Here is a 27,499-nt window from a genome sequence, read left to right on the forward strand (position 1 = left end):
CTATTGCTTCTTACTTATGACATTCATTCATTCAATAGTTCATTTTGGAGATTATATTTTTCCACATTCATCATTAAAGAAAAAATTTTCTACGAAATTCAAGAAACATTATTTCGGGTGGCTCAAATTACTTAAAAAATTATGGTGGGAAAGTTTTTAAATTAAAATACTACCATATAATTGTTTTTAGCTAATAATAAACATCAAAATAAATATATACAAAACTACTTTACCCAGTAATGAGCCAAATGAAGGTGGGGGGGTACCATCTGATTTAATTGAATTATACTAATCAGAAATAAAAGAAAAATGATAAGAGAAGAAACTACCTGAAGATTGTCAGTTGGCTTGTTCAGGCTCCTTTCAAGAGAATAGTTGTCCTTTTTTTTTTAAATTAGTTATCCAAAAAAAAAATTTTTTTTCCTCATGGTATAGGAGGGCTACTTTTGTACATCATTACCTAATGGTAAGAAGAAAACCTACTTAATGCAGGTCACTGGGTTAAGGAGTCTGTTGTTGTGCCAAGCAAAGGGTATAGACAAGAACTAAGTAGTACAGGCCCTGCAGTGTCCATGTTGTATGTGCTTTGCTACCGCTTGAGTTTCGCCTGTACTTATTCAAAGCCAGAACCATTCCAGGAATTTTAGAGAAAATTCGAGAGACTTGAAAAGCACGCCAAAGCTTTAGCTATTACTACTATCCATTATTTTCTGCTTTCCATATGGCAAACACTTTATAACCACACTGCAAATGTGAATGTATTATCAACACGACTTTATGGACGATGAAACTGAGATTCGAGGAATCATAAACTTCCAAGATCAAACTGGTAAAGAGCAATTCATTCCAACACAAATCTCCGGCGATCCATGGTGCTGCGCGGTCCAAAAAGCTGTGCCCAAGTGAAATGGTAAAGTCAGACAAAAGGAAAGACAAAGCTCTGACATTCCCAGACTGGCATCAGAGAAAGATAAAAGCGCCGCGGGGCCTATCAGGAAACTTCCGAGGTAGGCAAGGTACGTGGCCGGCCGAGGCCGACGGAGCCTGTGGAAATGGGAGCTCACTGACAAGGAGGCCGCAGAGAAACTTCGCTACGGTTTTTGAAGGCCGTAAGGTAAAAAAGTTAAAAACCAGAACGACCCGCTCAGCCAACAACTTGTAAAGGAGACGCGTTAAGACGCTCCGCAAGGATTTAAGTACCTCGCGCCACGAGCTCCTGGACCTCCAAGCTCATCCCGGCATTCTTTGCGCTGCGCAGCAGCAAGTCCTGACGCGATTGGGCCCCTGCGGCCGCCGTAGGCTCTGAGTTGCTATGGAAACCCAGCTGCCTTCACTATGTCGGTGCAACAGGCCCCTCAGTCCCGGGTATTCGTGGAACTGGTTCCCTGGGCTGACCGGGGCCGGGAGAACTATCTGCTCTCGGGCGGAGAGACTCTGCCCGTCCTCCGCCGCCCTCTTTCCTCAGCGCAGGCCCAGACTGCCACGCGCGAGGTGCATGTAAGCGGCACTGCGGAGGTGTCTGCGACCCCCGACCGGGCGCAGGTGGTCGTGCAGATGAGCAGCACCAAGGAGGCGGCAGCCGAGGCCAAGAAGAGCGTTTGCCGCCGCCTGGACTACATCACGCAGACCCTCCAGCAGCAGGGCGTGCAGGTGAGAGCTCCGCGGGCGAGGAGCTTCTAGCCTGCCCAAGAAAACCCGGCGGCGGAGGTTGGGGGGTGGGGAGCGTCTGGGACACTTCTGTGTCATCGGTGGCATTAGAAGGCGCAAGGACCTGGCAGAGTGAATCTCTGGCCCATCCTTCTTGATGAAAGTAATTATCAGCTGCAGAGACTTGTAAAATAAAAGAATTCAAATTGAATGGGGTTTTATTTGGCGATATTTGCTGCAATAATTTTGTTTTTAACGTTGAAATGACGAAGGGTTAAACATGAAACATTAGATGTAAATGCTTGCCTAAGTAGTGTGCTAGACACCAAATCATTATTTGTTTTTATTTTGCACCACGGAATTAGCAAGTGAAAAACAGGGCTTCCTCCCAACCTGGTAAAGCTTTTTTTTTTTTTTTTTAACCATCTTTATTGGAGTATAATTTCTTTACAATGGTGTGTTATTTTCTGCTTTATAACAAAGTGAATCAGCTATACATATAAAGATATATCCATATCTCCTCCCTCTTGCGTCTCCCTCCCACCCTCCCTATCCCACCCCTCTAGGGGGTCAGAAAGCACCCAGCTGATCTCCCTAAGCTATGCAGCTGCTACCCACTAGCTATCTATTTTACGTTTGGTAGTGTATATCTGTCCAGGCCACTCTCTCACTTCGTTCCAGCTTACCCTTGCCCCTCCCCGTGTCCTCAAGTCCATTCTCTACGTCTGCCTCTTTATTCCTGTCCTGCCCCTAGGTTCTTCAGAACCTTTTTTTTTTTTTTTAGATTTCATATATATGCGTTAGCATACGGTATTTGTTTTTCTCTTTCTGACTTACTTCACTCTGTATGACAGACTCTAGGTCCATCCACCTCACTACAAATAACTCAATTTCGTTTTATTTTATGGCTGAGTAATATTCCATTGTATATATGTGCCACATCTTCTTTATCCATTCATCTGTCGATGGTCACTTAGGTTGCTTCCATGTCCTGGCTATTGTAAATACAGCTGCAATGAATATTGTGGTACATGACTCTTTTTGAGTTAGAGTTTTCTCAGGGTATATGCCCAGTAGTGGGATTGCTGGGTCATATGGTAATTCTATTTGTAGTTTTTTAAGGAACCTCCATACTGTTCTCCATAGTGGCTGTATCAATTTACATTCCCACCAACAGTGCAAGAGTGTTCCCTTTTCTCCACACCCTCTCCAGCAATTATTGTTTGTAGATTTTTTGATGATGGCCATTCTGACTGGTGTGAGATGATATCTCATTGTAGTTTTGATTTGCATTTCTCTAACGATTAGTGATGTTGAGCATCCTTTCATGTGTTTGTTGACAATCTGTGTATCTTCTTTGGAGAAATGTCTATTTAGGTCTTCTGCCCATTTTTGGATTGGGTTGTTTCTTTTTTTGATATTGAGCTGCATGAGCTGCTTATATGTTTTGGAGATTAATCCTTAGTCAGTTGCTTCATTTGCAAATATTTTCTCCCATACTGAGGGTTGTCTTCTGGTCTTGTTTATAGTTTCCTTTGCTGTGCAAAAGCTTTGAAGTTTCATTAGGTCCCATTTGTTTATCTTTGTTTTTATTTCCATTTCTCTAGGAGGTGGGTCAAAAAGGATCTTGCTGTGATTTATGTCATAGAGTGTTCTGCCTATGTTTTCCTCTAAGAGTTTGATGGTGTCTGGCCTTACATTTAGGTCTTTAATCCATTTTGAGTTTATTCTTGTGTATGGTGTTAGGGAGTGTTCTAATTTCATTCTTTTACATGTAGCTGTCCAGTTTTCCCAGCACCACTTTTTGAAGAGGCTGTCTTTTCTCCATTGTATATTCTTGCCTCCTTTGTCAAAAAAAGGTGACCATATGTGCATGGGTTTATCTCTGGGCTTTCTATCCTGTTCCATTGATCTATGTTTCTCTTTTTGTGCCAGTACCATATTGTCTTGATTACTGTAGCTTTGTAGTAGAGTCTGAAGTCAGGGAGCCTGATTCCTCCAGCTCCATTTTTCTTTCTCAGAATTGTTTTGGCTGTTCAGGGTCTTTTGTGTTTCCATACAAATTGTGAAATTTTTTGCTCTAGTTCTGTGAAAAATGCCAGTGGTAGTTTGATAGGGATTGCATTGAATCTGTAGATTGCATTGGGTAGTAGAGTCATTTTCACAATGTTGATTCTTCCAATCCAAGAACATGGTATATCTCTCCATCTATTTGTATCATCTTTAATTTCTTTCATCAGTATCTTATAGTTTTCTGCATACAGGTCTTTTGTCTCCTTAGGTAGGTTTATTCCTAGGTATTTTATTCTTTTTGTTGCAGTGGTAAATGGGAGTGTTTCCTTAATTTCTCTTTCAGATTTTTCATCATTAGTATATAGGAATGCCAGAGATTTCTGTGCATTCATTTTGTATCCTGCTACTTTACCAAATTCATAGATTAGCTCTAGTAGTTTCCTGGTAGCATCTTTAGGATTCTCTATGTCATCTGCAAACAGTGACAAGTTTATTTTTTCTTTTCTGACTTGGATTCCTTTTATTTCTTTTTCTTCTCTGTTTGCTGTGGCTAAAACTTCCAAAACTATGTTGAATAAGAGTGGTTAGAGTGGACAACCTTGTCTTGTTCCTGATCTTAGAGGAAATGGTTTCAGTTTTTCACCATTGAGAATGATGTTGGCTGTGGGTTTGTCATCTATGGCCTTTATTATGCTGAGGTAAGTTCCCTCTATGCCTGCTTTCTGGAGGGTTCTTATCATAAATGACTGTTGAATTTTGTCGAAAGCTTTTTCTGCATCTATTGAGATGATCATATGGTTTTTCTCCTTCAGTTTTTAATGTGGTTTATCAGATTGATTGATTTGCATATATTGAAGAATCCTTGCCTTCCTAGGATAAACCTGATGTGATCATGGTGTATGATCCTTTTAATGTGGTGTTGGATTCTGTTTGCTAGTATTTTGTTGAGGATTTTTGCATCTGTGTTCATCAGTGATATTGGCCTGTAGTTTTCTTTCTTCGTAACATCTTTGTCTGGTTTTGGTATCAGCGTGATGGTGGCCTCATAGGGTGAGTTTGAGAGTGTTCCTCCCTCTGCTATATTTTGGAAGAGTTTGAGAAGGATAGATGTTAGGTCTTCTCTAAATGTTTGAAAGAATTTGCCTGTGAAGCCATCTGGTCCTGGGCTCTTGTTTGTTGGAAGATTTTTAATCACAGTTTCAATTTCAGTGCTTGTGATTGGTCTGTTTATATTTTGTATTTCTTCCTGGTTCAGTCTCGGAAGGTTGTGCTTTTCTAAGAATTTGTCCATTTCTTCCAGGTTGTCCATTTTATTGTTATAGAGTTGCTTGTAGTAATCTCTCATGATCCTTTGTATTTCTGCAGTGTCAGTTGTTACTTCTCCTTTTTCATTTCTAATTCTATTGATTTGAGTCTTCTCCCTTTTTTTCTTGATGAGTCTGGCTAATGGTTACTGGTATTATATTTGTGGTATTCAGACATTCTTTATTTCAGATTATTTTAGTTCTTTTGGTCACCTTGTTGTGTTAGAACCACATTAACTTATTACATCTTTGTAGAACATTTGTAGGGCAAGTTCTCCCCTCGTTACTCTTCTACTGAAAAGGTTTCCTGTCTGCAAGGGACATGTTAAATGACACCATGGGGATGTTATCAGGAAATCCAGACAGTGGAAAATTCTACATTTTATTCTATAAATAAAAGATCTGTTCATATTTTGTATTGTTTATATATTAATTTCAGGAGAATTGCTGAGTTTACAGTATTTGTCCTAGTCCATTCCAGCTGTTTTTCTGTAAACTTTTATGGTTTTCTTTTGTTTACCCTTTTTAAGTTTATTCCTATAATGACATGGGGTTTTTTATGGCTATTTAGAATGTTACCTTGCTTCTTTCATATATTTAAATAATTATTCTTATATTGACTATTTTGTATTTTAAAACTCTGTCTTTTGTATTTAAATATAAAATATCGGTAGGTTACCTGGGAAAACTTAATGGACTAGGCTTGTATATTTTAATATTTTTTAGTTTATCACCAGTATGGCAGGATTTCCCAATCTCGGCACTATTATTAACATCTTGGACTAGATAATTCTTTGTTGGGAAGGGCTGTCCTGTGCATTGTAGAATATTTTAGCTGCATTCCTGGCCACTACCTATAAGGTGACCAACTTATCCCAGTTTACCTGGGACTGACCCAGTTTTACAACTGAAAGCCCCATGTCTCAGTAATCTCCTCAGTTCCTGGTAAACAAGAATACTTGTTCACCTTGTCTAATCACTGCATCACGGCAGTGTACTCTCCCAACCCATTGTGACAATCAAGTATATCTCCAGACATAGCAAATGTCCTGTGGGGAGCAAAAGCACCCTCTGGTTGAGTTCCACTGCCCTATAGATAAACAAAAAAATCTCATGCTTTGTCTGGGATCCCACCAGCTAAACACATCAGGAATATATCTATAGTGAAACAAATTTAGGTTTATTTAGCATGATGTAGCAAACAAGAATGCATCTCAAAGGACCTTAAGAGTGTTTCAAAAAGGGGGAATAAGGAGAGACCTCTTATAGGTTTTGGACTTGTGCTGTGAGTGGTTCTGAGGAAGGATCAGTGAAGAAGGGGCAGTTTGGTGATTGGCTATTTTATTCATTTTTTTCACAGGAAACCCAGAGGATTAAAGTTAGGATAGAGTTGGCTTCTGTAAAGGCAGCAGTGAAGCAGAGGAAGAATGTTAATCACTTTTGCTGTTGCAGTTCAGTTAGTTTCTGTTAGAAACTTTGGTTCTGTGTCCTGTTGAAAACTGTTTATATTCTGCTTAGAACTTCTCAGTCTGATTGCCAAGAGGCAATTTTTATTTCCTCATTCCCTATAATATTTGGAATTTCAATGTTTATTAAATATGTTACTACATTTATAAGCAAGGTAACTATCTTACATATATTGCTTTTAAACTAAACACATTTGCTTTAAGCGTCATTGGGATAAACTAAATGAAATTGCTTCTAAGAATTTTTTCTTTCTCAGAGAGAAAAGCACTAGGGGTATAAATGCAATTCAGGAGAGTTAGGAGAGTCTTTTCAACAAATGGTGCCATAATAGTTGAATGTCCATATGCAAAAAGTGAACCTCAACAAATACTTCACATCTTATACAAAAATGTGTTCAAAATGGATCATAGGCCTAAATGTAAAACATAAAGAAGAAGAAAGTAAAGGAGAAAATCTATGTCACCTTGGGTTTGAAAATGACTTTTTAGTTATATTACCAAAAGCACAATCCATGAAAAAACAAACAAAAATGTAAATTGAACTTTATCAAAATTAAAAACTTTTGCTTTGTGAAAGAAATTGTTAAGAAAATGAAAAGATAATCCAGTTGCCAAAACTTGGAAGCAACAAAGATGTCCTTCAGAATCTGACTGGATAAATAAACTGACAATGGAGTATTTTTCAGTGCCAAAATGCAATGAGGTATCAAGCCATGAAAAGACATGGGAGAAATTTAAATGGATGTTACTGAGTGAAAGAAGCCAATCTGAAAAGGCTACATATGGTAATGTTTCAACTGTATGACATGTCTACAAAAGGCAAACTATAGAGACATTAAAAAGATCAGGGTTTGGGAGAGAGGGAGGAATAAAGAGTCAGAGCACAGAGAATTTTTAGGGTGGTGAAAATACTGTTTGCTACAATAGTGGTGGATACATATTATGATACATTTGTCCAAACCCACAGAATATACAACATCAAGAGTGAACACCAAGGGCCTCTCACTGCTGTGGCCTCTCCCGTTGTGAAGCACAGGCTCCGGACGCGCAGGCCCAGCGGCCACGGCTCACGGGCCCAGCCGCTCCGCGGCATGTGGGATCTTCCTGGACCGGGCCACGAACCTGTGTCCCCTGCATCGGCAGGCGGATTCTCAACCACTGAGCCACCAGGGAAGCCCTGAAATTTTAATAGTACTGGGTTTAGAGACTTATTACTTTCTTCTTTGTTCTTTTCTCTAGTATTAGATATTCATTAATTAGCATATATTATTTTTATAAAAGCAATAACATTGTTAAGTGCAACAGTAAAAGATACTTTCTTTTCAGCTAACTTTCCTAAGATTATTTCTCTAATAATTTTTTAATCAGAATTTTTATATGTATTTGTCAAGTGAAGTGGGGGAAAAATGAAAAAAAGACATCCAAGAAAATAGAAGATATGTTTACATGTCATAAGAGAATATTAAATGACAGAAATGCTTTTTGTTTCAAGTTTCATGTTTTCAACTTCAAGCAGTGTATAAAGTACTGGTTTATTTTATCTATATCCATATTGTAATTTTTCCACAATTAGTAAATATTACGTTCATCATAAAAAATGAATATTTTCATGGTAACAGACATCAGAGCTATAATTAGAACTTAAGTTCAGATTTTTTAAAGCTTTTTAGAATTTTCTAGGTCATATAATGGCTTGAAATTAGTGTATATCTTAAAATTCAGGTGCAGCTAAATCCCTTACCAAATAACTTATAATTAAATCATTATTGGGCATAATATTCTTTATTTAGCATATATTTTTAAAGATACAAAAATTTATAAAATATAAGTTCTGTCTATCCCCAAGGATGGGAGTAGGTCAAGAGTTCATTTCACTAAATTTTAGAACCCTTTTGAAATGTAAATAAGAAATTTAACTTTTTAATCAGAATTATATAACCTATACTTACCCAGAGAATCAAAAAGCATTAATATTACTTTTCTAAGAACAGACTGGCTTGGGTCCAGTATTGCAGGAAATATTTATATCATAATGGTATAGCATGTGTGTTTACTGAGTGCCTTCTGTGTCAAGCATTTTATTTACAACTTTTCATTAAATCCTCAAAACAGTCCCATGTGATATTGGGGTAACAGCAGTGAATGGCAGCTTGAAGCAAAATCTTAGTTCCTTGCCTGGGAATCAAACCTGGGCTGCCTGGGTGAAAACCAGGAATCCTAACCACTAGACCACCAGGGGCTAGTGGCTAGAAGTAGAGCCCTGGCTCTTGACCTCTTTGAAAAACGAATTTTACAGAGACCAAGTTTGTAAAGCAGACACAGAGTTTATTAGAAGCACAGTATGTGTGGTAGAGCACAAAGAAAAGCAACTTATTTAGGACAGAAGCAAAGCAGAGCTACACACTCAGAGAAGAGTGTGGGCATCTTCGCTAATAAAGAGCGCTAAAGGGGTGGTTTAAATTGCTTATGTAGGGGCCATCTTCCGAGTCTTTTTTCCTCTGGCCAGTCATCTTGCTTGCTCCCCATATCCGATCTGACTCAGGGTCCTGTCTAATGTGCATGCGCATCTTTTGGCCAAGATGGATTCCAGTGTGAGGGTCTCTAGGAGACAGGCAGAACATATTATGGGTTAGCGCCCCCTCCCTTTTTGATTCCCTAGGAACTTTTCTGTACACGTGCAGTTGGGGAGGTCTCCTTGACCTGAAGAATGAAAGATGTGGTCATCTTATCTTTTCACTGCAGCAGAGCTTAGTTCCTGTCTGCTCCTACTGTTATCTTTTTCCTTGAAATGTCGTCAGGGGCCAGGGTGTGGTAGGGAGACAAGCTCCAATTGCTCAGTCTGACACACTCCAGCTGCTCAGCCTGGGGCCAGTCTACCTCCTACCTCACATGTAGTGTAACCTAATTTTATAAATGTGGAAATTAAATCTCAAAAAAGTTGAGTAACTTGCCCGAAGTTGTGTACTATATGTTCAGTAAATTTGTATTATTTGTATATTAAACATTTTTAAAACTCTAACATTCCTACAACATTCAGAATGCTTTATGTACAAATAATTCTTCATATATATATATGTATACAGCACCCTAAGTTCATACTTTTTGTAGTAGCTAATGTAAAAATTACTACAAGTGTAGTGATGAAATTCAGTTATGATGAAATTTCAGCAAATATGTGTAAGTTTCTGAATTTATTTTATGTTACTTTTAGGAAAGTTTTAAAACACCAGGCAAACCAGTTCTTTCTGCATATTTTGTCATTCTGATTTTAATAAGTTCAGGTTTATACTTTATGTTTTAGAGTAATTGCATTTAGTAACCATTTAGTAATTATTCTCTTGTACTTTCTGTTTCAGTCAGAAAATGTAACTGTGACAAAGGATTTTCAAAGGGTAGAAAATGCTTATCACATGGAAGCAGAGGTATGTACTTATATTAAATAATTGGAAACAGCACGACTTTGTGGGGACAGTTTGCATTTAATTTTATTCTTGAAACTCTGTATACGAGAAATGCTTCTCATGGTATTGATAAAAGATCATTTTTCTCAATCATTTTTGGTGTTACATATCTGGGTGAGCTTTTAAAATAAATTTAATGAGATTTAAGAGAAATCGTTTTGAAATGGAATAAAAATAGCAGAGGGAATTAGCATTTAATTGCCACCTGAATAAAATTTTAGTAATGTTATCATCTAGTAAGCAGGAAGCACTACAAAAGAAAAATTTCTTCTCCTCCGATAAATAGCAAATTAATAGTCATAGAATAAAGGATTGAAAGACTTTTCAACATTCTTTTGTTTCACAGTGCAATTTTATTGTTTTCTGTTCAGGTTTATTTAAAAATAAAAACTACTCAAATTAAAAAGAATTAAAAAGAACAAAATATTTTTGTACACTCAATTAATGAAAACATTTAGTTCCTAAAACTGTCGAGCTTTTTACTTATCTTTAAAGATTGTATGATCAGGATTTTATGACATCAGAGTATGTTATATGTACTTGTGGCTAGGTTACAAGACTGCTCTCTCTTCCTGGCTCCAAACATCTTGGGGTACATTGGGGCAGTCAGGCTGCCTCCTTTGCCAGAGGAAACAAACAGGAATGAGATTAGAATGGAATATTGTTTATCTAATCAGAGAATCTTTGCCATTAGAGGTGGAAAATACTCAAGAAATCACCTAGTCCTACCTTCAGGCAGATAATAAATTATTTTTTCTAATTTTAAGGGTGTGACCTTAGGCTTAGATAGCTTAGGCTCAGATTTTTCAAAGACCATATTATAAGAATTAGAATAGGGCTTCCCTGGTGGTGCAGTGGTTGAGAGTCCGCCTGCTGATGCAGGGGACACGGGTTCATGCCCCAGTCCGGGAAGATCCCACATGCCGCGGAGCAGCTGGGCCCGTGAGCCATGGCCGCTGAGCCTGCGTGTCCGGAGCCTGTGCTCCGCAACGGGAGAGGCCACAACAGTGAGAGGCCCGCATACTGCAAAAAAAAAAAAAAGGGCTTCCCTGGTGGCGCAGTGGTTGAGCGTCCGCCTGCCGATGCAGGGGACACGGGTTCATGCCCCAGTCTAGGAAGATCCCACATGCCACGGAGCGGCTGGGCCCGTGAGCCATGGCTGCTGAGCCTGCGCGTCCAGAGCCTGTGCTCTGCAACGGGAGAGGCCACAGCAGTGAGAGGCCCGCGTACCACAAAAAAAAAAAAAAAATTAGAATGGAAATTAGGATCTTGGCTTTTTACTTCTTGAGATAGTAATTTCCACAACACACTGTTGTCCCTACACTTACTTTAATAAATTTATAATTTCTTCACTTAAAATTTAATCATCTTATGATGACTTTAGGGGTCCATTTGGCAAATGTATTCTGTAGTAGTGGGGACCAAAACATACCTTTCAAAACAGGATGAAGAGTGGTCTGGTAAGATTCCATATTATGGAAGTCAAAGACTGGGAGCTGTTCTAGCACTCCTCCAGTAGTTATTACCTATTCGGACTTCAGGTTGTAGTGAACATAGATGGGCTCTGGTTATCTTGTTAATGCGACTTGTTGTGAGGGTCCACTAGTAAGTACACTAGGAGGAAAAGGAACAGTCCCAGCAAACATTCAACCAGGCTTCATGGAAAACTGGCAAGTTTTTCAGACTGATTTATTCTAGGGACTGACCCGCCAGGTACAGAGTGTGCTTTCGAGCTGCTTATTTTGTTGTAAGACATGGCTAAGTGAGGACTTGGCTAAACTCTGCTCCTCGTCCTTTTTCTGTACTTACCTTTTTAATGTCTTAAATTTGAATTTCTTAAGAGAGAATCTGATTATATTTTGTATAGGGCTCCCCAGTAGCCAGAACTCTTATATAGTGTAGTCTAATACGTGATTGCCCTTAAGTCAGCATCGGCAGAGACCAGGATGGTAGGGTCATGAGGTATAAAGTATGCCAACCTGTGCATAAAGAACAATGTGTGGCTTTATGGCTATGGCTATAGTGAACACCAAAACCTAATATCTGAGGTATACCAATATTCTCACAGGTACTTAAATATACAGACTGAGATTAGATGGTAGAACATTACTTTTCACATAATATCTGAAATTTTCATCCCGAAAGGCACTTCAGAGATTCTTTTTCTAACCTCCCGCCTACCCTGCTGCTTCAGCTTATTTTAAAGATAAGATATTGAAAGTTAGAAATTATCTAAGTGAGTTCTTTAAGGGTGGGTGGGTGTTTGTATGTTTGGGGTTGGAGTAAAACCTTGGCTTTGCAATTCTTATATCTCTACTCTTTCCACTTCTCATGTTGTTTTCCTGTTACAGTTTCAGTGTTGGAGGGATTTTAAAAACCTGGGATATAGTAGGCATTCAGTAAAAGTCTATTAAATAGAAAAAGTAGTATAACCAGTTTCCCCCCTCCTTTTCCTTGCATGTTTCCATGTGTCAGGTGTTTTCCATACGTTATCTCATCTAATTTTAACTCTTCATCTTTGTTGTGAAATATTTTATACATAGATAGGTATGAATATAAAAGGCCAATTCCACCTTCAGACATCTAATCAATATACAATTTTCTAACATTAAACCAAGAATTGACTTACTAGTACTTATCCATTTTAATTATGTACCTCTCCAAGGACAAAACAAATATTTCTTCTTAGAAGTATATACTTGAGGTTCAGTATCATATTAATGCTACTTTTTTCTTCACCAAGTGTAAGGATCCCCAGTTTCTTTGGTCATTTCTTATACGACAGACTCTCTCTTTTGTTAATCAATTTCCTCCTAAAGCATCTATAACTATAGTGTCCTAATTGTGATTCCATATTAGAGAAAGATGATTATCTTCCTTATTCTGGAATGTTTATTTCTAATAACACATACACGCCTGAACATTTTGGCACTTGCATCACATTGTTCCCTTCTGTTGAGCTTACAGTCATAAACAATGATTACAACTAAAAAAGTGTCTTTCTCACTTGGGGCTTTTAAATCATATTTCTCCTGTCATCTTATAGTTTGTTATTATCACCCTGTGTTGAGCAAAAATACTGCTCAAAATTAAAGGCCAACTATAGACTTTTTCAGAAAGCTGAAAGAATTCATTACCTGTAGACTTGCAATACAAGAAATGCTAAATGAAATTGGGTAGGTGGAATGAAATGGTACTAAAAAGGAATAGGAATCTACACAAAGGAATGAAGAGCACTGAAAATGGTAACTACACAGGTAGATATGATATTTTTCTTATATCATCTCTATATCGCTACATCTATATAGAAGGTAATTGTTTAAACAAAAATGGTAATGATGAACTTTAGGAATTCTAACATATGTAAAAGTAAAACATACAACAGCAATAGCATGAAAGTCAAGAAGGGAGAAATAGAAGTATAATATTGTAGGTTTCTTATATATGAAATGGTATATCTCCTGAAGGTAGATTGTGATAAATTAAACATGTATATACTATAAACTCTAAAGCAGACACTAAATTAACTACAACAACAAGAGTTATAGCAAAGAAGCCAATGAAGGATATCAAATAGAATAATAAAAATATACTCAATCCCCCCCCCAAAAAAGGCAGAAAATGGGGAGGGGGAAGAAAGAAAATATGAGACAAATAGTATAGCAAGATCAGAGGTTTAAATATACCATATCAATAATCACATTAAATATAAATATTCTAAATACCTCCATTAGAAGGCTTATATTTCAGATTGTATAAAAAAAACACACCTCACCTGTAAGCTGCTTGCAACAAATGTACTTTTTTTTCTTTTATTAATAGAATTTTTTTTTATATCTTTATTGGAGTATAATTGCTTTACAATGGTGTGTTAGTTTCTGCTGTATAACACAGTGAATCAGCTATACATATACATATATCCCCATATCTCCTCCATCTTGCATCTGCCTCCCACCCTCCCTATCCCACCCCTCTAGGTGGTCACAAAGCACCGAGCTGATCTCCCTGTGCTATGCAGCAATGAAGTGAGAGAGTAGCATTAACATATATACACTACCAAATGTAAAATGGATGGCTAGTGGGAAGCTGCTACATAAGACAAGTGTACTTTAAATATGAGGGCACCAACTGGTTAAAAGTAATGGCAGACTTTCAGTTTCTTAGTCTACGTGTTAGGAGCTTAGAAGTCACCACTGCATCCTAACAAGTAAAAAGCTGGAAAAAACCCTGAAAAATCAACAACTCTTCTAGGATCCATAAGAGAGGTGAGCATACAGGGCACACTGCTACCCCCAAAACTGGAGAGACAGACAGGCAGACACAGTGAGTCACAGCTTACCAGAGCAGAGACAACAGAAACCACCTCCAGAAACGGTGCCCGGGTAGGAAAATCTGAACTATAATTGACAAATTCCTGGAGGCTCGGTGTGGACAACTCTGAGAATTAAAACTCTAGAGAATCCAGTCATAGAGGGGGACCCACAGTTTTGTGAGATTTACCTCCACGTGCTCAACTAGGTTCTCACTGTGAATATGTGAAAAAACTTCCCTAGTGTGTCTGGCAGAGGGAGGGGAAAAGGAACCATTTTGAAATATGCCAGAGTACTCTGTTCTTAAGAAAGTCTGTCCTCAGGAGAAACTAGGTAAGCAGACCTTAACCTGCTGGTATATTATCAGAGCCTAACTAACCAGAGGGAAGGGAAATACCAAAATCCAATCCACTCTAGCCATTTTCTTCTACCTAAAGAGGAGGAGAGGGCCTCCCTGGTGGCGCAAGTGGTTGAGAGTCCGCCTGCCGATGCAGGGGATACGGGTTCGTGCCCCGGTCTGGGAGGATCCCATATGCCGCGGAGCGGCTGGGCCCGTGAGCCATGGCCGCTGAGCCTGCGCGTCCGGAGCCTGCGCGTCCGGAGCCTGTGCTCCGCAACAGGGGAGGCCACAACAGTGAGAGGCCCGCATACCACCAAAAAAAAAAAAAAAAAAAAAAAAAAAGAGGAGGAGAAAACAACAACAGCAACAACAACAACAACTCAGAAATACTTGTGAAGTTCAGTCTGGAGGCAGTGGCTCACTAAACAACTGAGAATCATAAAACAGTAGAACACTTTCCCTCTCCCTATATCTTACCACCACATTACTAAAGACTTATTTACAGCAGTTCCTTTTACTCAGTATATCATGTCTAGTTATCAAGGAAAAAATTACAAGGCACACCAAAAGGCAAAAAATGCAGTTTGATGAGACAGTGCAAGCATCAGAACTAGAGATAGTAGGGATGTTGGAACTATCAGACTGAGAATTTAAAACAAATGTGATTAACGTGCTAAGAGCTCTAATGGATAAGTAGACACCACGAAAGAACAGATGGGCAACATAAGCAGAGAGATTGAAATCCTAAGACCCAAAAAGTAATACTAGAGATCAAAAACACTGTAACAGAAATGAAGAATGCTTCGGATGGGCTTTTTAGTAGACTGGATGCAGTAGAGGAAAGAATCTCTAGGCTTGAGGGTATCTCAATAGAAACCTCAAAAACTGAAAAGCAAAGAGAAGAAAAACTGGGGGAAAAAAAACCCAGAATATCCAAGGACTACGGGACATCTATAGAAAGTATAACATACACATAATGAGAGTATCAGAAGGAGAAGAAAGAAAGGAACAGAAGAAATATTTGAAGCAATAATGACAGAGAATTTCCCCAATAAATGCCCAAAAAGACCCCTACTGGTGAGCTTATTATTTTCAAACTACAAAAAATCAAGGAAGAAAACGTGAAAGAAGCCAGAGGTAAAAACACCTTACCTATAGAGGAAGAAAAATAAGAATTATATTTGACTTTTCCTCCGAAACCATACAAGAAAAGAGAGAGTGGAGTTAAACACTTAAAGTGTTGAGAGGAAAAAAAAACCCAACCTAGAGTTCTCTACACAGTATCCTTCAAAATTGAAGGAGAAATAAAGACTTTCTCAGACAAAAATTGAGGGAATTTGACTAAGACCGTTTCTTTGGGGGGTGGGGGTGTTTTTTGTTTTTTGTTTTTTCTTTTCTGGCCACACCATGCAATTTGCAGGATCTTTCCCAACCAGGGATTGAACCAAGGCCACTGCAGTGAAAGCCCAGACTCCTAACCACTAGGCCAGCAGGGAAGTCCAAAAATTGAGGGAATTTGTTACCATTAAGACTGCCTTGCAACAACTGTTAGAAGAAGTTCTTTAGAAAGAAGGAAAATAATACAGATCAGAAACCTGGATCTATGTAAAGAAAAGAAGAACATCAAAAAAGGAGTAAGTGAAGGTAAAATACTTTTATTTTTCTTATTCTTTTTCTTAACTTCTTATTTTATACTATAGTTGATTAACAATGTTGCCTTAGTTTCAGGTGTACAGCAAAGTGATTCAGTTATACATACACATGTATCTCTTCTTTTTCAAATTCTTTTCCCATTTAGGTTGTTACATAATATGGAGCAGAGTTCCCTGTGTTATACATATTTTTCTTATTCTTAATCAATCTAGTGAATAACAGTTTGTTTAAAGTAAAATAGCAACAATATATTCAATTTTGTATGCTTATGCATGTTTCTTATATATATACTTGTGTATGCTGATATATAAGTGAAATGAATGACAGTAATGATACAAGAGATGGGATGGAGGAATTAGGATTATTTTGTTATTATAAGGTACTCACACAACCCATAAAGTGGTATAGTGTTACTTAAAAGTGGACTTGGATTAGCTGTAAATATGTATTGCATACTTTAGAGAAACCACTAAAAAAAGCTTAAAAATATATAACTGATATGCTAAGAAAGGAGGAAAAAGGGAACCATGAAATGCTCAGTTAAAAGCACAAGGGCTTCCCTGGTGGCACAGTGGTTAAGAATCCACTTGCCAGTGCAGGGGAAATGAGTTCAAGCCCTGATCTGGGAAGATCCCACATGCCGTGGAGCAACTAAGCCTGTGTGCCACAGCTACTGAGCCTGCGCTCTAGAGCCCACGAGCCACATCTACTGAGCCTGTGTACCATAACTACTGAAACCCGTGCACCTAGAGCCTATGCTCTGCAACAGGAGAAGCCACTGCAATGAGAAGCCCGCACACTGCAACAAAAAATAGTCCCCGCTTGCAGCAACTAGAGAAAGCTCACGCACAGCAACGAAGACCCAACACAGCCAAAATAAATAAATAAATGAAAATTTTTTTTAAATCACAAAAGGCAGAAGACAGAACTTAGAAAAAGGAACAAGGGCAACAAATAAACAGTAAAGAATATAGTGGATATTAATCCAACTATATCGGTAATGCTTTGAACATCAGTGGTCTAAACGCAGCAATTAAAAGACAGAGATTGTCAAACTGCATCAAAAAGCACTACCCAAGGGCTTCCCTGGTGGCGCAGTGGTTGAGAGTCCGCCTGCCGATGCAGGGGACATGGGTTCATGCCCCGGTCCGGGAAGATCCCTCATGCCGTGGAGCAGCTGGGCCCGTGAGCCATGGCCACTGAGCCTGTGCGTCCGGAGCCTGTGCTCCGCAACGGGAGAGGCCACAGCTGTGAGAGGCCCGCGTACTGCAAAAAAAAAAACAAACCACTACCCAACTATATGTTATCTATGAGAAATCCATTTTAAATATAAAGACATATATAGATTAAAAGTAAATCCATGGAGAAAAATTAATCATGCTAACACTAATCAAAATTTCTTTTGAGTCACTATTGTAATTTCAGACACAACAGACTTCATAACAAGGAGTTATCAGGGATACAGAAGGGCATTATGTAATGATACAGGGGCAATTTTCCCAGAGCCATAACAATCCTTGGGGACTTCCCTGGCAGTCCTGTGGTTAAGACCCTGCACTTCCAGTGCAGGGGGCATGGGTTCGATCCCTGGTTGGGGAACTAAGATCCCACATGCTGCATGGTGGCACAGCCAAAAAAAAAAAAAAAAACTCCTTAACGTGCATTTCCCAACTACATGAGGCAAAAACTAATAGAACTGCTAGGAGAAATAGATGAGTCCACTATCATAGTTGGAGTCTCCAACTCCCTTTATCAAGAAGGGACAGATTCAGCAGGCATAAAATCAGTAAGGACCTAGTTGAACTTAACAGTACCATCAATTCACTGGATAGAATGAACATCTATAAATTACTTCCTCCAAAAACAGTATTCTTCTTCTCAAGCTCTCATGGAGCATTCACCAAGATAGAACACATTTGGAGTTTGGGTCTTTTGAGCACAAGCCACCCATTCTCATTGCTTGGCCCTGCAGTAAACCTTTACTTACCCCACCCCCACTGCCAAAAAATACATTTTAGGCCAAAATTTATACCTTAACAAATTTAAAAGGATAGATCATATAATATCTGCTCTCTGACCACAGTGGCATTAACCTAGAAATCAATAACAGAAACATAATTGGAAAATCCCAAAATACATGGAGATTAAACAACACACTTCTAAATAACATGGGTCAATGAAGAAATCTCAAGAGAAATTTTAAAATATTTAGAACTAAATGAAAATGAAAATGTGTGAGATACAGTGAAAACAGATTAGAGAGAAATTTTAACATTGAATGCATATAGTAAAAAGAAGAAAAATCTAAAATAAATAATCTAATGTTTCCACCTTAGGAAACTAGAAAAAGAAGAGCAAATTAAGTCCAAAGTAAGCAGAAGAAAAATAATAATTAGAGCAGAAATCAGTGAAACTGAAAACAGGAAATCAATAGAGAAAATTAGTGAAACCAAAAGCTAGTTCTCTGAAAAGATCAATAAGATTGATAAGCTTCTGGCCAAACTAAAGGGGGAAAAAAAGAGAAAGAACAAATTACTAATATCAGAACTGAAAATGGAGACATCACTACAAATCCTATGGAAATGCATTACAAGATAAGAAAACTACAGACCAATCTCTCATGAATATAGAGGCAAAAATCTTCAACAAAATATTTCCTACATACCAGCAATAAACAAGTAGAATTTGAAATTAAAAACAATTTTCTATAGCACCCCAAAACATGAAATACTTCGGTGTATATCTAACAACATATATGTACAAGATTTATATGAGGAAAACTTTGACACTCTGATAAATTAGATCAAAGAAGAGCCAAATAAATGGAGAGATATTCCATGTTCATGGATAGAAAGACTCAATATGGTCAGGATGTCAGTTCTTCTGAACTAGATCTATAGATTTGATGCAGTCCCAACCAAACTCCCAGTAAGTTATTTTGGCGATATTGAAAAAAAAATGATTCAAGTTTAAATGGAGATGCAAAAGAACCAGAATAGTCAATACAGTATTGAAGGAGAAGAACAAAGTTGGAGAAATGACATTCCCTGACTTCAAGGCTTACTAAAAGGCTTCAGAAATCAAGATAGTGTAGTAGTGTTTGAAGAATAGACAAATAGATCAATGGAACAGAATAGAGAGCCAAGAAATAGACTCCTGTATAATCAACTGATTTTTGAGAAAGGAGCAAAGGCAGTACAATGGAGCACAATCATCTTTTCAACAATTGGTGCTGGAACAACTAGACATCCACATACAAAATAAAAAGTATCTAGATACAGACCTTGCACCCTTCAAAACATTAACTCAGAATGTATCATAGACCTAAAGGTAAAACACAAAACTATAAACATATGAGAAAACCTAGATGGCCTTGAGTATCACACTGACTTTGTAGATACAACACCAAAGGCATTGATCCATGAAAGAAATAATTGGTAATTGGTAAGCTGGACTTCATTACAGTTAAAAGCTTCTGTTCTGTGAAAGACAATGTCAGGAGAATAATAAGAAAATTCACAGACTCAGAGAAAATATTTGCAAAACACACGTATTTTAAAGGACTGCTATCCAAAATACACAAAGAACTCTTAACCTCAACAGTAAGAAAAAAAATTAAAAATAAACCAAAGACCTTAACAGATGCCTCACTAAAAAAGATATATAGATGGTAAGTAAGCATATGAAAAGATGATCCACATCATATGTTATTAGGCAGATGCAAATTAAAACAAATGAAATGTCACTGCACACTTATTAGAATGGCCAAAATCTGGAATGCTGACAACACCAAATGCTGACGAGGTTGTGGAACAAGAGGAGCTCTCACTCATTCCTGGTGGGAATGCAAAACGGTGCAGTCATTTTGGGAGTCAAAGTTTCCTATAAAACTAAACATATTCCTACCACATGATGCAGCAATCATGCTCCTTAGTATGTACCCAAAGGAGGTGAAAATATATGCTCACATAGAAATGTGCACATGGATATTTATAGCAGCTTTATTCATAATCGCAAAATTTGGAAGCAACAAAGATGTCCTTCAGTAGGTGAATGGATACATAAACTGGTACATCCAGAAAATGGAATATTATTCAGCACTAAAAATAAATAAGCTCTCAAGGCATGAAAATAGGTATGAACCTTAAATGCCTATTACTAAGACAATCAGAAAAGGCTACAAACTGTATGATTCCAACTATATGACATTCTGGGAGAAGCAAAACTATGGAGACAGTAAAAGGATCAATGGTTGCCAGCAGTTAGGGGGAGGGTGGGATGAATAGGGGGTGCACAGAGGAATTTTAGGGCAGTGAGAGTATTCTGTATGAGACTATAATGATAGATGCATGTCAGCATACATTTGTACAAACCCAATGAATATAAAACACCAAGAATGAACTCTAATGTAAACTATGGACTTCTGGTCATTATGCTATGTCAGTGTATTGGGTTGGCCAAAGGTGTTATGGAAAAACCTGAAAGAACTTTTTGGTCAACCCAGTAGGTACACATATTGTAACAAATGTACCACTCTGGTGGGGAATGTTGATTATGGTGAGGGGGGACTATGTGTGTGGGGGGTAGAAGGGTATATATGGAAAACCTCTGTTCCTTCCTGTCAGTTTTACTGTGTGCCTAAAACTTCTCTAAAAAAATAAAGTTTTAAAAAAACAGATCAATGTGTTATTTAAGGCCTGTGTTTCCTTATTCATTTTCAGTCTGGATGTAAGTGGGATTTTAAAGTCCCCTACAATTATTGTGTTACCACTGATTTCTCCTTTTATGTCTGTTAGTATTTGCCTTATATATATAGGTACTCCTATGTTGAGTGCATATATGTTTACAATTGTTATATCTTCTCTAACACATTAGTCCAAATGGACTTAATTGATATATACAGAGCATTCCAGCAGAAAGCAGCAAAATACACATTCTTTTCAAGTGCACATGGTTCCATGTGCACATTCTCCAGGATAAATCACATGCTAGGCCACAAAACAAGTCTCAGTAAATTTAAGAAAATTGAAATTATATCAGGCATCTTTTCTGACCACAATGCTATATGACTAGAAATCAACTATTTAGAAAAACTGCAAAAAACACAAACGTGGAGGCTAAACAATATGCTACTAAACAAGCAGTGGATCACCGAAGAAATCAAAGAGGAAGTCAAAATATACCTAGAGACAAATGAAAATGAAAACACGACAATCCAAAACTTATGGGACACAGCAAAAGCAGTTCTAAGAGGGAAGTTTACAGCAATACAAGCTTACCTCAGTAAACAAGAAAACTCTCAAGTAAACAACCTAACCTTACACCTAAAGCAAAAGAACTAACAAAACCCAAAGTTAGTAGAAGGAAAGAAATCATAAAGATCAGAGCAGGAATAAATGAAATAGAAATGAAGAAAACAATAGAAAAGATCAATAAAAGCCGGTTCTTTGAAAAAATAAACAAAATTGGTAAACCTTTAGCCACACTCATCAAGAAAAGAAAGGAGAGGGCCCAAATAAATAAAATCAGAAATGAAAAAGAAGTTACAACTGACACCACAGAAATACAAAGGATCATAAGAGACTACTATGAACAACTATATGCCAATAAAATGGACAACCTAGAAGAAATGGACAAATTCTTAGAAAGGCACAATCTCCCAAGACTGAACCAGGAAGAAATAGAAAATATAAACAGGCCAATTACAGTAACGAGATTGAATCGGTAATTTAAAAACTCACAACAAACAAAAGTCTAGGACCAGGTGGCTTCACAGGTGAATTCTACCAAACATTTAGAGAAGAGTTAACACCTGTCCTCTGAAACTATTCCAAAAAATTGCAGAGAGTGAACACTTCGGAACTCATTCTGTGAGGCTAGCATCACTCTGATACCAGAACCAGACAAAGATACCACACACAAAAAAAGAAAATTACAGGCCAATATCACTAGTTAACATAAATTCAAAAATCCCCAACAAAATATTAGCAAACCGAATCCAACAGTCAAAAAGATCATATACCACGATCAAGTGGAATTTATCCCAGGGATGCAAGGATTTTTCAATATCTGCAAATCAATCCATGTGACACACCACATTAACAAATTGGAGAATAAAAACCACATGATCTTCTCAATAGGTGCAGGAAAAGCTTTTGATAAAATTCAACATCCATTTATAATAAAAACCCTCCAGAAAGCAGGCATAGAGGAAACATACCTCAACATGATAAAGGCCATATATGACAAACCCACCACTAACATCATTCTCAACAGTGAAAAGCTGAAAACATTTCCTCTAAGATCAGGAATAAGACAAGGATGTCCACTCTTGTCACTTTTATTCAACATAGTTTTGGAAGCCCTAGCCAACAGCAATCAGAGAAGATAAAGAAAAGGAATCCATGTTGGAAAGGAGGAAGTAAAACTGTCACTGTTTGCAGATGACATGATACTATACATAGAAAATCCTAAAGATACCATCAGAAAACTACTAGAGTTCATCAATTAATTTAGTAAAGTTGCAGGATACAAAATTAATACACAGAAATCTGTTGCATTTCTGTACACTAACAATGACATATCAGAAAGGGGAACTAAGGAAACAGTCCTATTTACCATCTCATCAAAAAGAATAAAATACCTAGGAATAAATCTACCTAAGGAGGCAAAACACCTATACTCTGAAAACCATATGACAGTTATGAAACAAATTGAAGACAACACAAACAGATGGAAAGATATACCATGTTCTTGAATTGGAAGAATCAATATTGTGAAAATGACTGTAGTACCCAAGGCAATCTACAGATTAAGTGCAATCCCTATCAAAATACCAATGGCGTTTTTCACAGAACTAGAACAAATAATTTTAAAATTTATATGGAAACACAGAAGATCCCTAATAGCCAAAACAATCTTGAGAATGAGGAACAGAGCTGGAGGAATCATGCTCCCTGACTTCAGACTATACTACAAAGCTACAGTAATCAAAATAGTATGGTTCTGGCACAAAAACAGACACATCAATGGAACAGGATAAAGAGCCCAGAAGTAAGCCCATGCACTTATAGTCAATTAATCTACAACAAAGGAGGCAAGAATATACAGTGGAAAAAAGACAGTCTCTTCAATCAGTGGTGCTGGGAAAACTGGCAGCTACATATAAAAGAATGAAATTAGAACATTCTCTAACACCATGTACAAAAATAAACTCAAAATTGATTCAACACCTAAATGTAGGACTGGATACCATAAAACTCCTAGAGGAAAACATAGGCAGAAAACCCTTTGACGTAAATCACAGCAATATTTTTTGATCTGTCCCCTAAAGTAAAGAAAATAAAGGTAAAAATAAACAAATGAGACCGAATTAAACTTAAAAGCTTTTGCACAGCAAAGGTAACCATTGACAAAATGAAAAGACAACCTACCGAATGGGATAAAATATTTACAAATGATAAAAGATACATGCACCCCAGTGTTCATCCAGCATTATTTGTAACTGCCAAGATACGTAGGCAACCTAAGTGTCCATCAACAGATGAATGAATAAAGAAGCTATGGTATATATGTGTGTGTGTGTGTGTGTGTGTGTGTGTGTGTACAATGGAATACTACTGAGCCATAAAAAAGAATGAAATTTTGCCATTTGCAGCAACATGGATGGACTTGGAGGGCATTATGCTAAGTGAAATAAGTCAGACAAAGACAAATACTGTATATCACTTATATGTGAAGTCTAAAAAATATAAAAAGCTAGTGAATAAAACAAGAAGCAGACTCACAGATACAGAGAACAAACTAATGGTTACCAGTGTTGGGGGGCAGGGGCAATATAGGAGTGGGAGAGTGGGAGGTACAGACTATTGGGTATAAGATAGGCTCAAGGACATAGAGTTACAACATGAGGAATAGAGCCAATATTTTGTAGTAACTGTACATGGAAAGTAGCCTTTTAAATTGTCCAAAAAATAAAAAATTAAATTAAAAAAATTAAGTGCAACTATTTAAAAAAAAACAGATCAGTGGCTTTCAGGGGCTGGGATGTAGGGAGCACAGGGTAATTTGAGGAAGTTGATGGGACTGATCATAATGGTGGCTACATGAGTAAATGCATCTGTCAAAATTCATAGAACGTATACTAAAAGGAGTGTATTTTGCTCTCTGTAAGTTATGCCTTAATAAACCTGACTTTAAAAAAAAATCAAAGGGGTGCATAAAGATATACCATGCTAAAATAACCAAAAGAAAGTTGTAGTGGCTATGATAATATCAGACAGAGTAGATTTCAAAGCAAAGAGTATTACCCAGATAAAGATGATTTTATAAGGATAAATGGGTCAATCGAGAATATAACAGTCTTAAACACTTATACATTTAATATTAAAGCTTCAAAACACTTAAGGGAAAAATGATAGAACTGAAATATTTGAAATTTAAATAACATACTTCTCAATAACCCATGAGTCAAAGGAGAAGTTAAAAGAGAAATTAAAAAGTGCATACATTTAAGGGAGAATTTATGCCATTTCTGTACAAACTTTTCCAGAAAATGAACAAGCTGGAATACTTTCCAACTCATTATTTGGAACCAGAAGATAACAAAACCGGGGGGTGGGGGGGGAAGGGCGGGGGGACATTATAAGCAAAGAAAACTACAGACCAGTGTCCATCATAAACTTCTGTGCAGAAATTATAAACAAAACTTTAGCAAATCAAATCCAGTGATATATAAAAAGGATAATATATAATGACCAAGTATGGTTCATCCCTGGAATGAAAGGTTGGTTCAACATTCAAAAACTGCTCAATCTAATTTATCATATTAACAAGAAGGAAACATATGATGATCTCAATAGATGAAGAAAAACATTTAACAAAGTCCAACATCCATTCCTAATAAAAATTCTCAGCAAACTAGAAATAGTAGGAAACTTCCTCAAAATGATGAAGGGAACCTATGAAAAGTCTACAGTTAACCATCATATTTATTGATGAAACACTGATTGCTTTGTGCCTAAGATCAGGAACAAGACAAACGTATCCACTCTCACAACTTCTGGAAGTTCTGAGAAGTTCTAACCAGTGCAGTGAGGCATGAAAAAGAAATAAAAGGCATCCATACTGGAAAGTAAGAAGTAAAATTGTCCTTATTCATGGACAGCATGACCATCAATGTAGAAAATCTAATGGAATCTACAAAAAAACTATTAGAACTAATAAACATCAAAAGTATAAAATACCTAGGGATAAATCTGATCTTTTAACTGTGTATGCTGAAAACTACAAAATATTGCTAAGAGAAATTAAAGAAGACCTAAATAAATGAAGAAACATACCTTGTTCCTGATTTGGAAGACTCGGTGTCATTAAGGTATCAGGTCTTCCTTAATCTATATTTAGAGTCATTGCAATCCCACTCAAAATCCCAGTCAGCTTGGAAAAAAAAAAAAAACCTTGAAATTGACAAACTGATTATAAAAGACATTATTCACTTAATATTGAAACCAGATAGAACATCAGTTTTCCCTGGATAACATTTATGATTAAAGGCAACTGTTCTTCAGTGTATAAGATGACTCAGGAGGTTACCTCATCCCTCTCTTTCTCTTTGCTGCTTCCACATATTTAAAGGCAGAGGACATAGTGAAATAGATGAACTTATGCATATAGATCTGAAAATAACTTTTGGAAGAAGAAACATACCTCAAATGACAGCAGTGAAGTATGAAGTAATTACCGCTAATCAGGAAGCTAACTAATGGCATAGATGACTAAAGAGTCATGAAACATTTATCAGGGTTAGAATTTAGCTGAATAATAAAGTTGAAGGGGAAACCCTCCAGTTCTCTTTCATAAAAAGTCTCTGATTTAAAATGAAGTTTTAAATGTTCAAGTCAACATTAGATAAATTACAAAATTCATAAGCAAAAATAAATTTAATAACGAAACTTAGTTATAAGTACCAAGTAGGTCTTTCATATCTGTTACATACTATAAAATGACCTCATTGTAACCTGGCTTTACTTTTTTTAACTCACATTTAGAGAAAGATTTGAAATAATGCATCAGACATGAAAATAATTTCAATTGTCATTTCATTTACAGGTCTGCATTACATTTACTGAATTTGGAAAAATGCAAAATATTTGTAACTTTCTTGTTGAAAAGCTAGATAGCTCTGTTGTCATCAGCCAACCCCAGTTCTATCATACTCCAGGTTCTATTGAGAACCTTCGGTAAGTTAAGCACATCTTTAAATTAATTATCAACTAATTAAACAAAACTGTTCAGTGCTGCGGTTTGTTGAATGTTGTATTAATAATCTCTGCATTTAATTCCTAAGACGGCAAGCCTGTGTTGTTGCTGTAGAAAATGCATGGCGCAAAGCTCAAGAAGTCTGTAATCTTGTTGGCCAAACTCTGGGAAAACCTTTATTAATCAAAGAAGAAGAAATGAAAGAATGGGAAGGCCAAATAGATGATCACCAGTCATCCAGACTCTCAGGTTCGTTAACTGTACAACAAAAAATCAAAAGTGCGACAATACATGCTGCTTCCAAAGTATTTATAACTTTTGAAGTAAAGGGGAGAGAGAAGAAAAAAAACCATATCTGAAATTCTGACCAAAATATATTGTGTTTGTATCTTTTTGTCTATTTTTATACTTTTTATAATGTTTGCTTTTGTCCTGAATATATATATATTGTGTAGTATATAAAGTGTTTCTCCCCCAAGCCTGTCAATCCTTGAATATAGTTCCACAGAATACTTATGTTTACTTTCTGTTTTTGAAAACTTACTATGGGAAATACTCTTTGGAAATAAATGTGTTATATGTGCACACTTGCATAGTGACAGTTCATATAAGTGTATGTGTAAATAATTTTATATTCCTACTACAGGACAAAATATTGACACAGTTATTAACATGATTCTTAACATTCATAGAAAGAATGATGAGCAATACATAACTTTTGATAAAAGGGTAATGAGATATACTAAGAAAATATTTTGATGACAGAAATAAAAGATAATACATGGACCAGACTCTCTTCACTAGGGCTCCTTTGATTATACAAGCACTCTCCAGTACAAATATATATAATGCAATCCATATATGTAATTTAAAATTTCCTAGTAGATACGTTTCTTAAAAAGTAAAAAACAGTTGAAGCTAATTTTAATATTTTATTTAACCCAGTATATCCAAAATATTATCATTTCAGCATGTAATTATTCTTAAAATAATTAATGGATATTTTATATTCTTTTTTATACTGTTTTCAAAATCCAATGTGTAT

The 27,499-nt window shown here is 36.9% G+C and overlaps 1 protein-coding gene across 1 annotated transcript; it reads left to right on the forward strand.

Annotated features, from left to right (window-relative positions):
* The first annotated feature begins 1,320 nt into the window (after nucleotides 1-1,320).
* On the forward strand, nucleotides 1,321-27,269 carry IRAK1BP1 (interleukin 1 receptor associated kinase 1 binding protein 1). The gene is made up of 4 exons (XM_060114725.1): nucleotides 1,321-1,650; nucleotides 9,787-9,852; nucleotides 26,305-26,435; nucleotides 26,543-27,269. Exons 1-4 carry the CDS (start codon nucleotides 1,336-1,338, stop codon nucleotides 26,811-26,813), a joined length of 783 nt encoding a protein of 260 aa, XP_059970708.1. The 5' UTR covers nucleotides 1,321-1,335; the 3' UTR covers nucleotides 26,814-27,269.
* Nucleotides 27,270-27,499: the final 230 nt, after the last annotated feature.

The sequence above is a fragment of the Mesoplodon densirostris genome, chromosome 12 (genome assembly GCF_025265405.1).
Source record: "Mesoplodon densirostris isolate mMesDen1 chromosome 12, mMesDen1 primary haplotype, whole genome shotgun sequence".
Lineage (NCBI taxonomy): Eukaryota > Metazoa > Chordata > Mammalia > Artiodactyla > Ziphiidae > Mesoplodon > Mesoplodon densirostris.

Coding starts and splice junctions, on each gene's coding strand:
- IRAK1BP1 (XM_060114725.1), top strand. CDS start 1,336: ATGTCGGTGCAACAGGCCCCTCAGTCCCGGGTATTCGTGGAACTGGTT. Junction 9,853..26,304: donor CTTATCACATGGAAGCAGAG/GTATGTACTTAT, acceptor TTTCATTTACAG/GTCTGCATTACATTTACTGA. Junction 26,436..26,542: donor GGTTCTATTGAGAACCTTCG/GTAAGTTAAGCA, acceptor TTAATTCCTAAG/ACGGCAAGCCTGTGTTGTTG.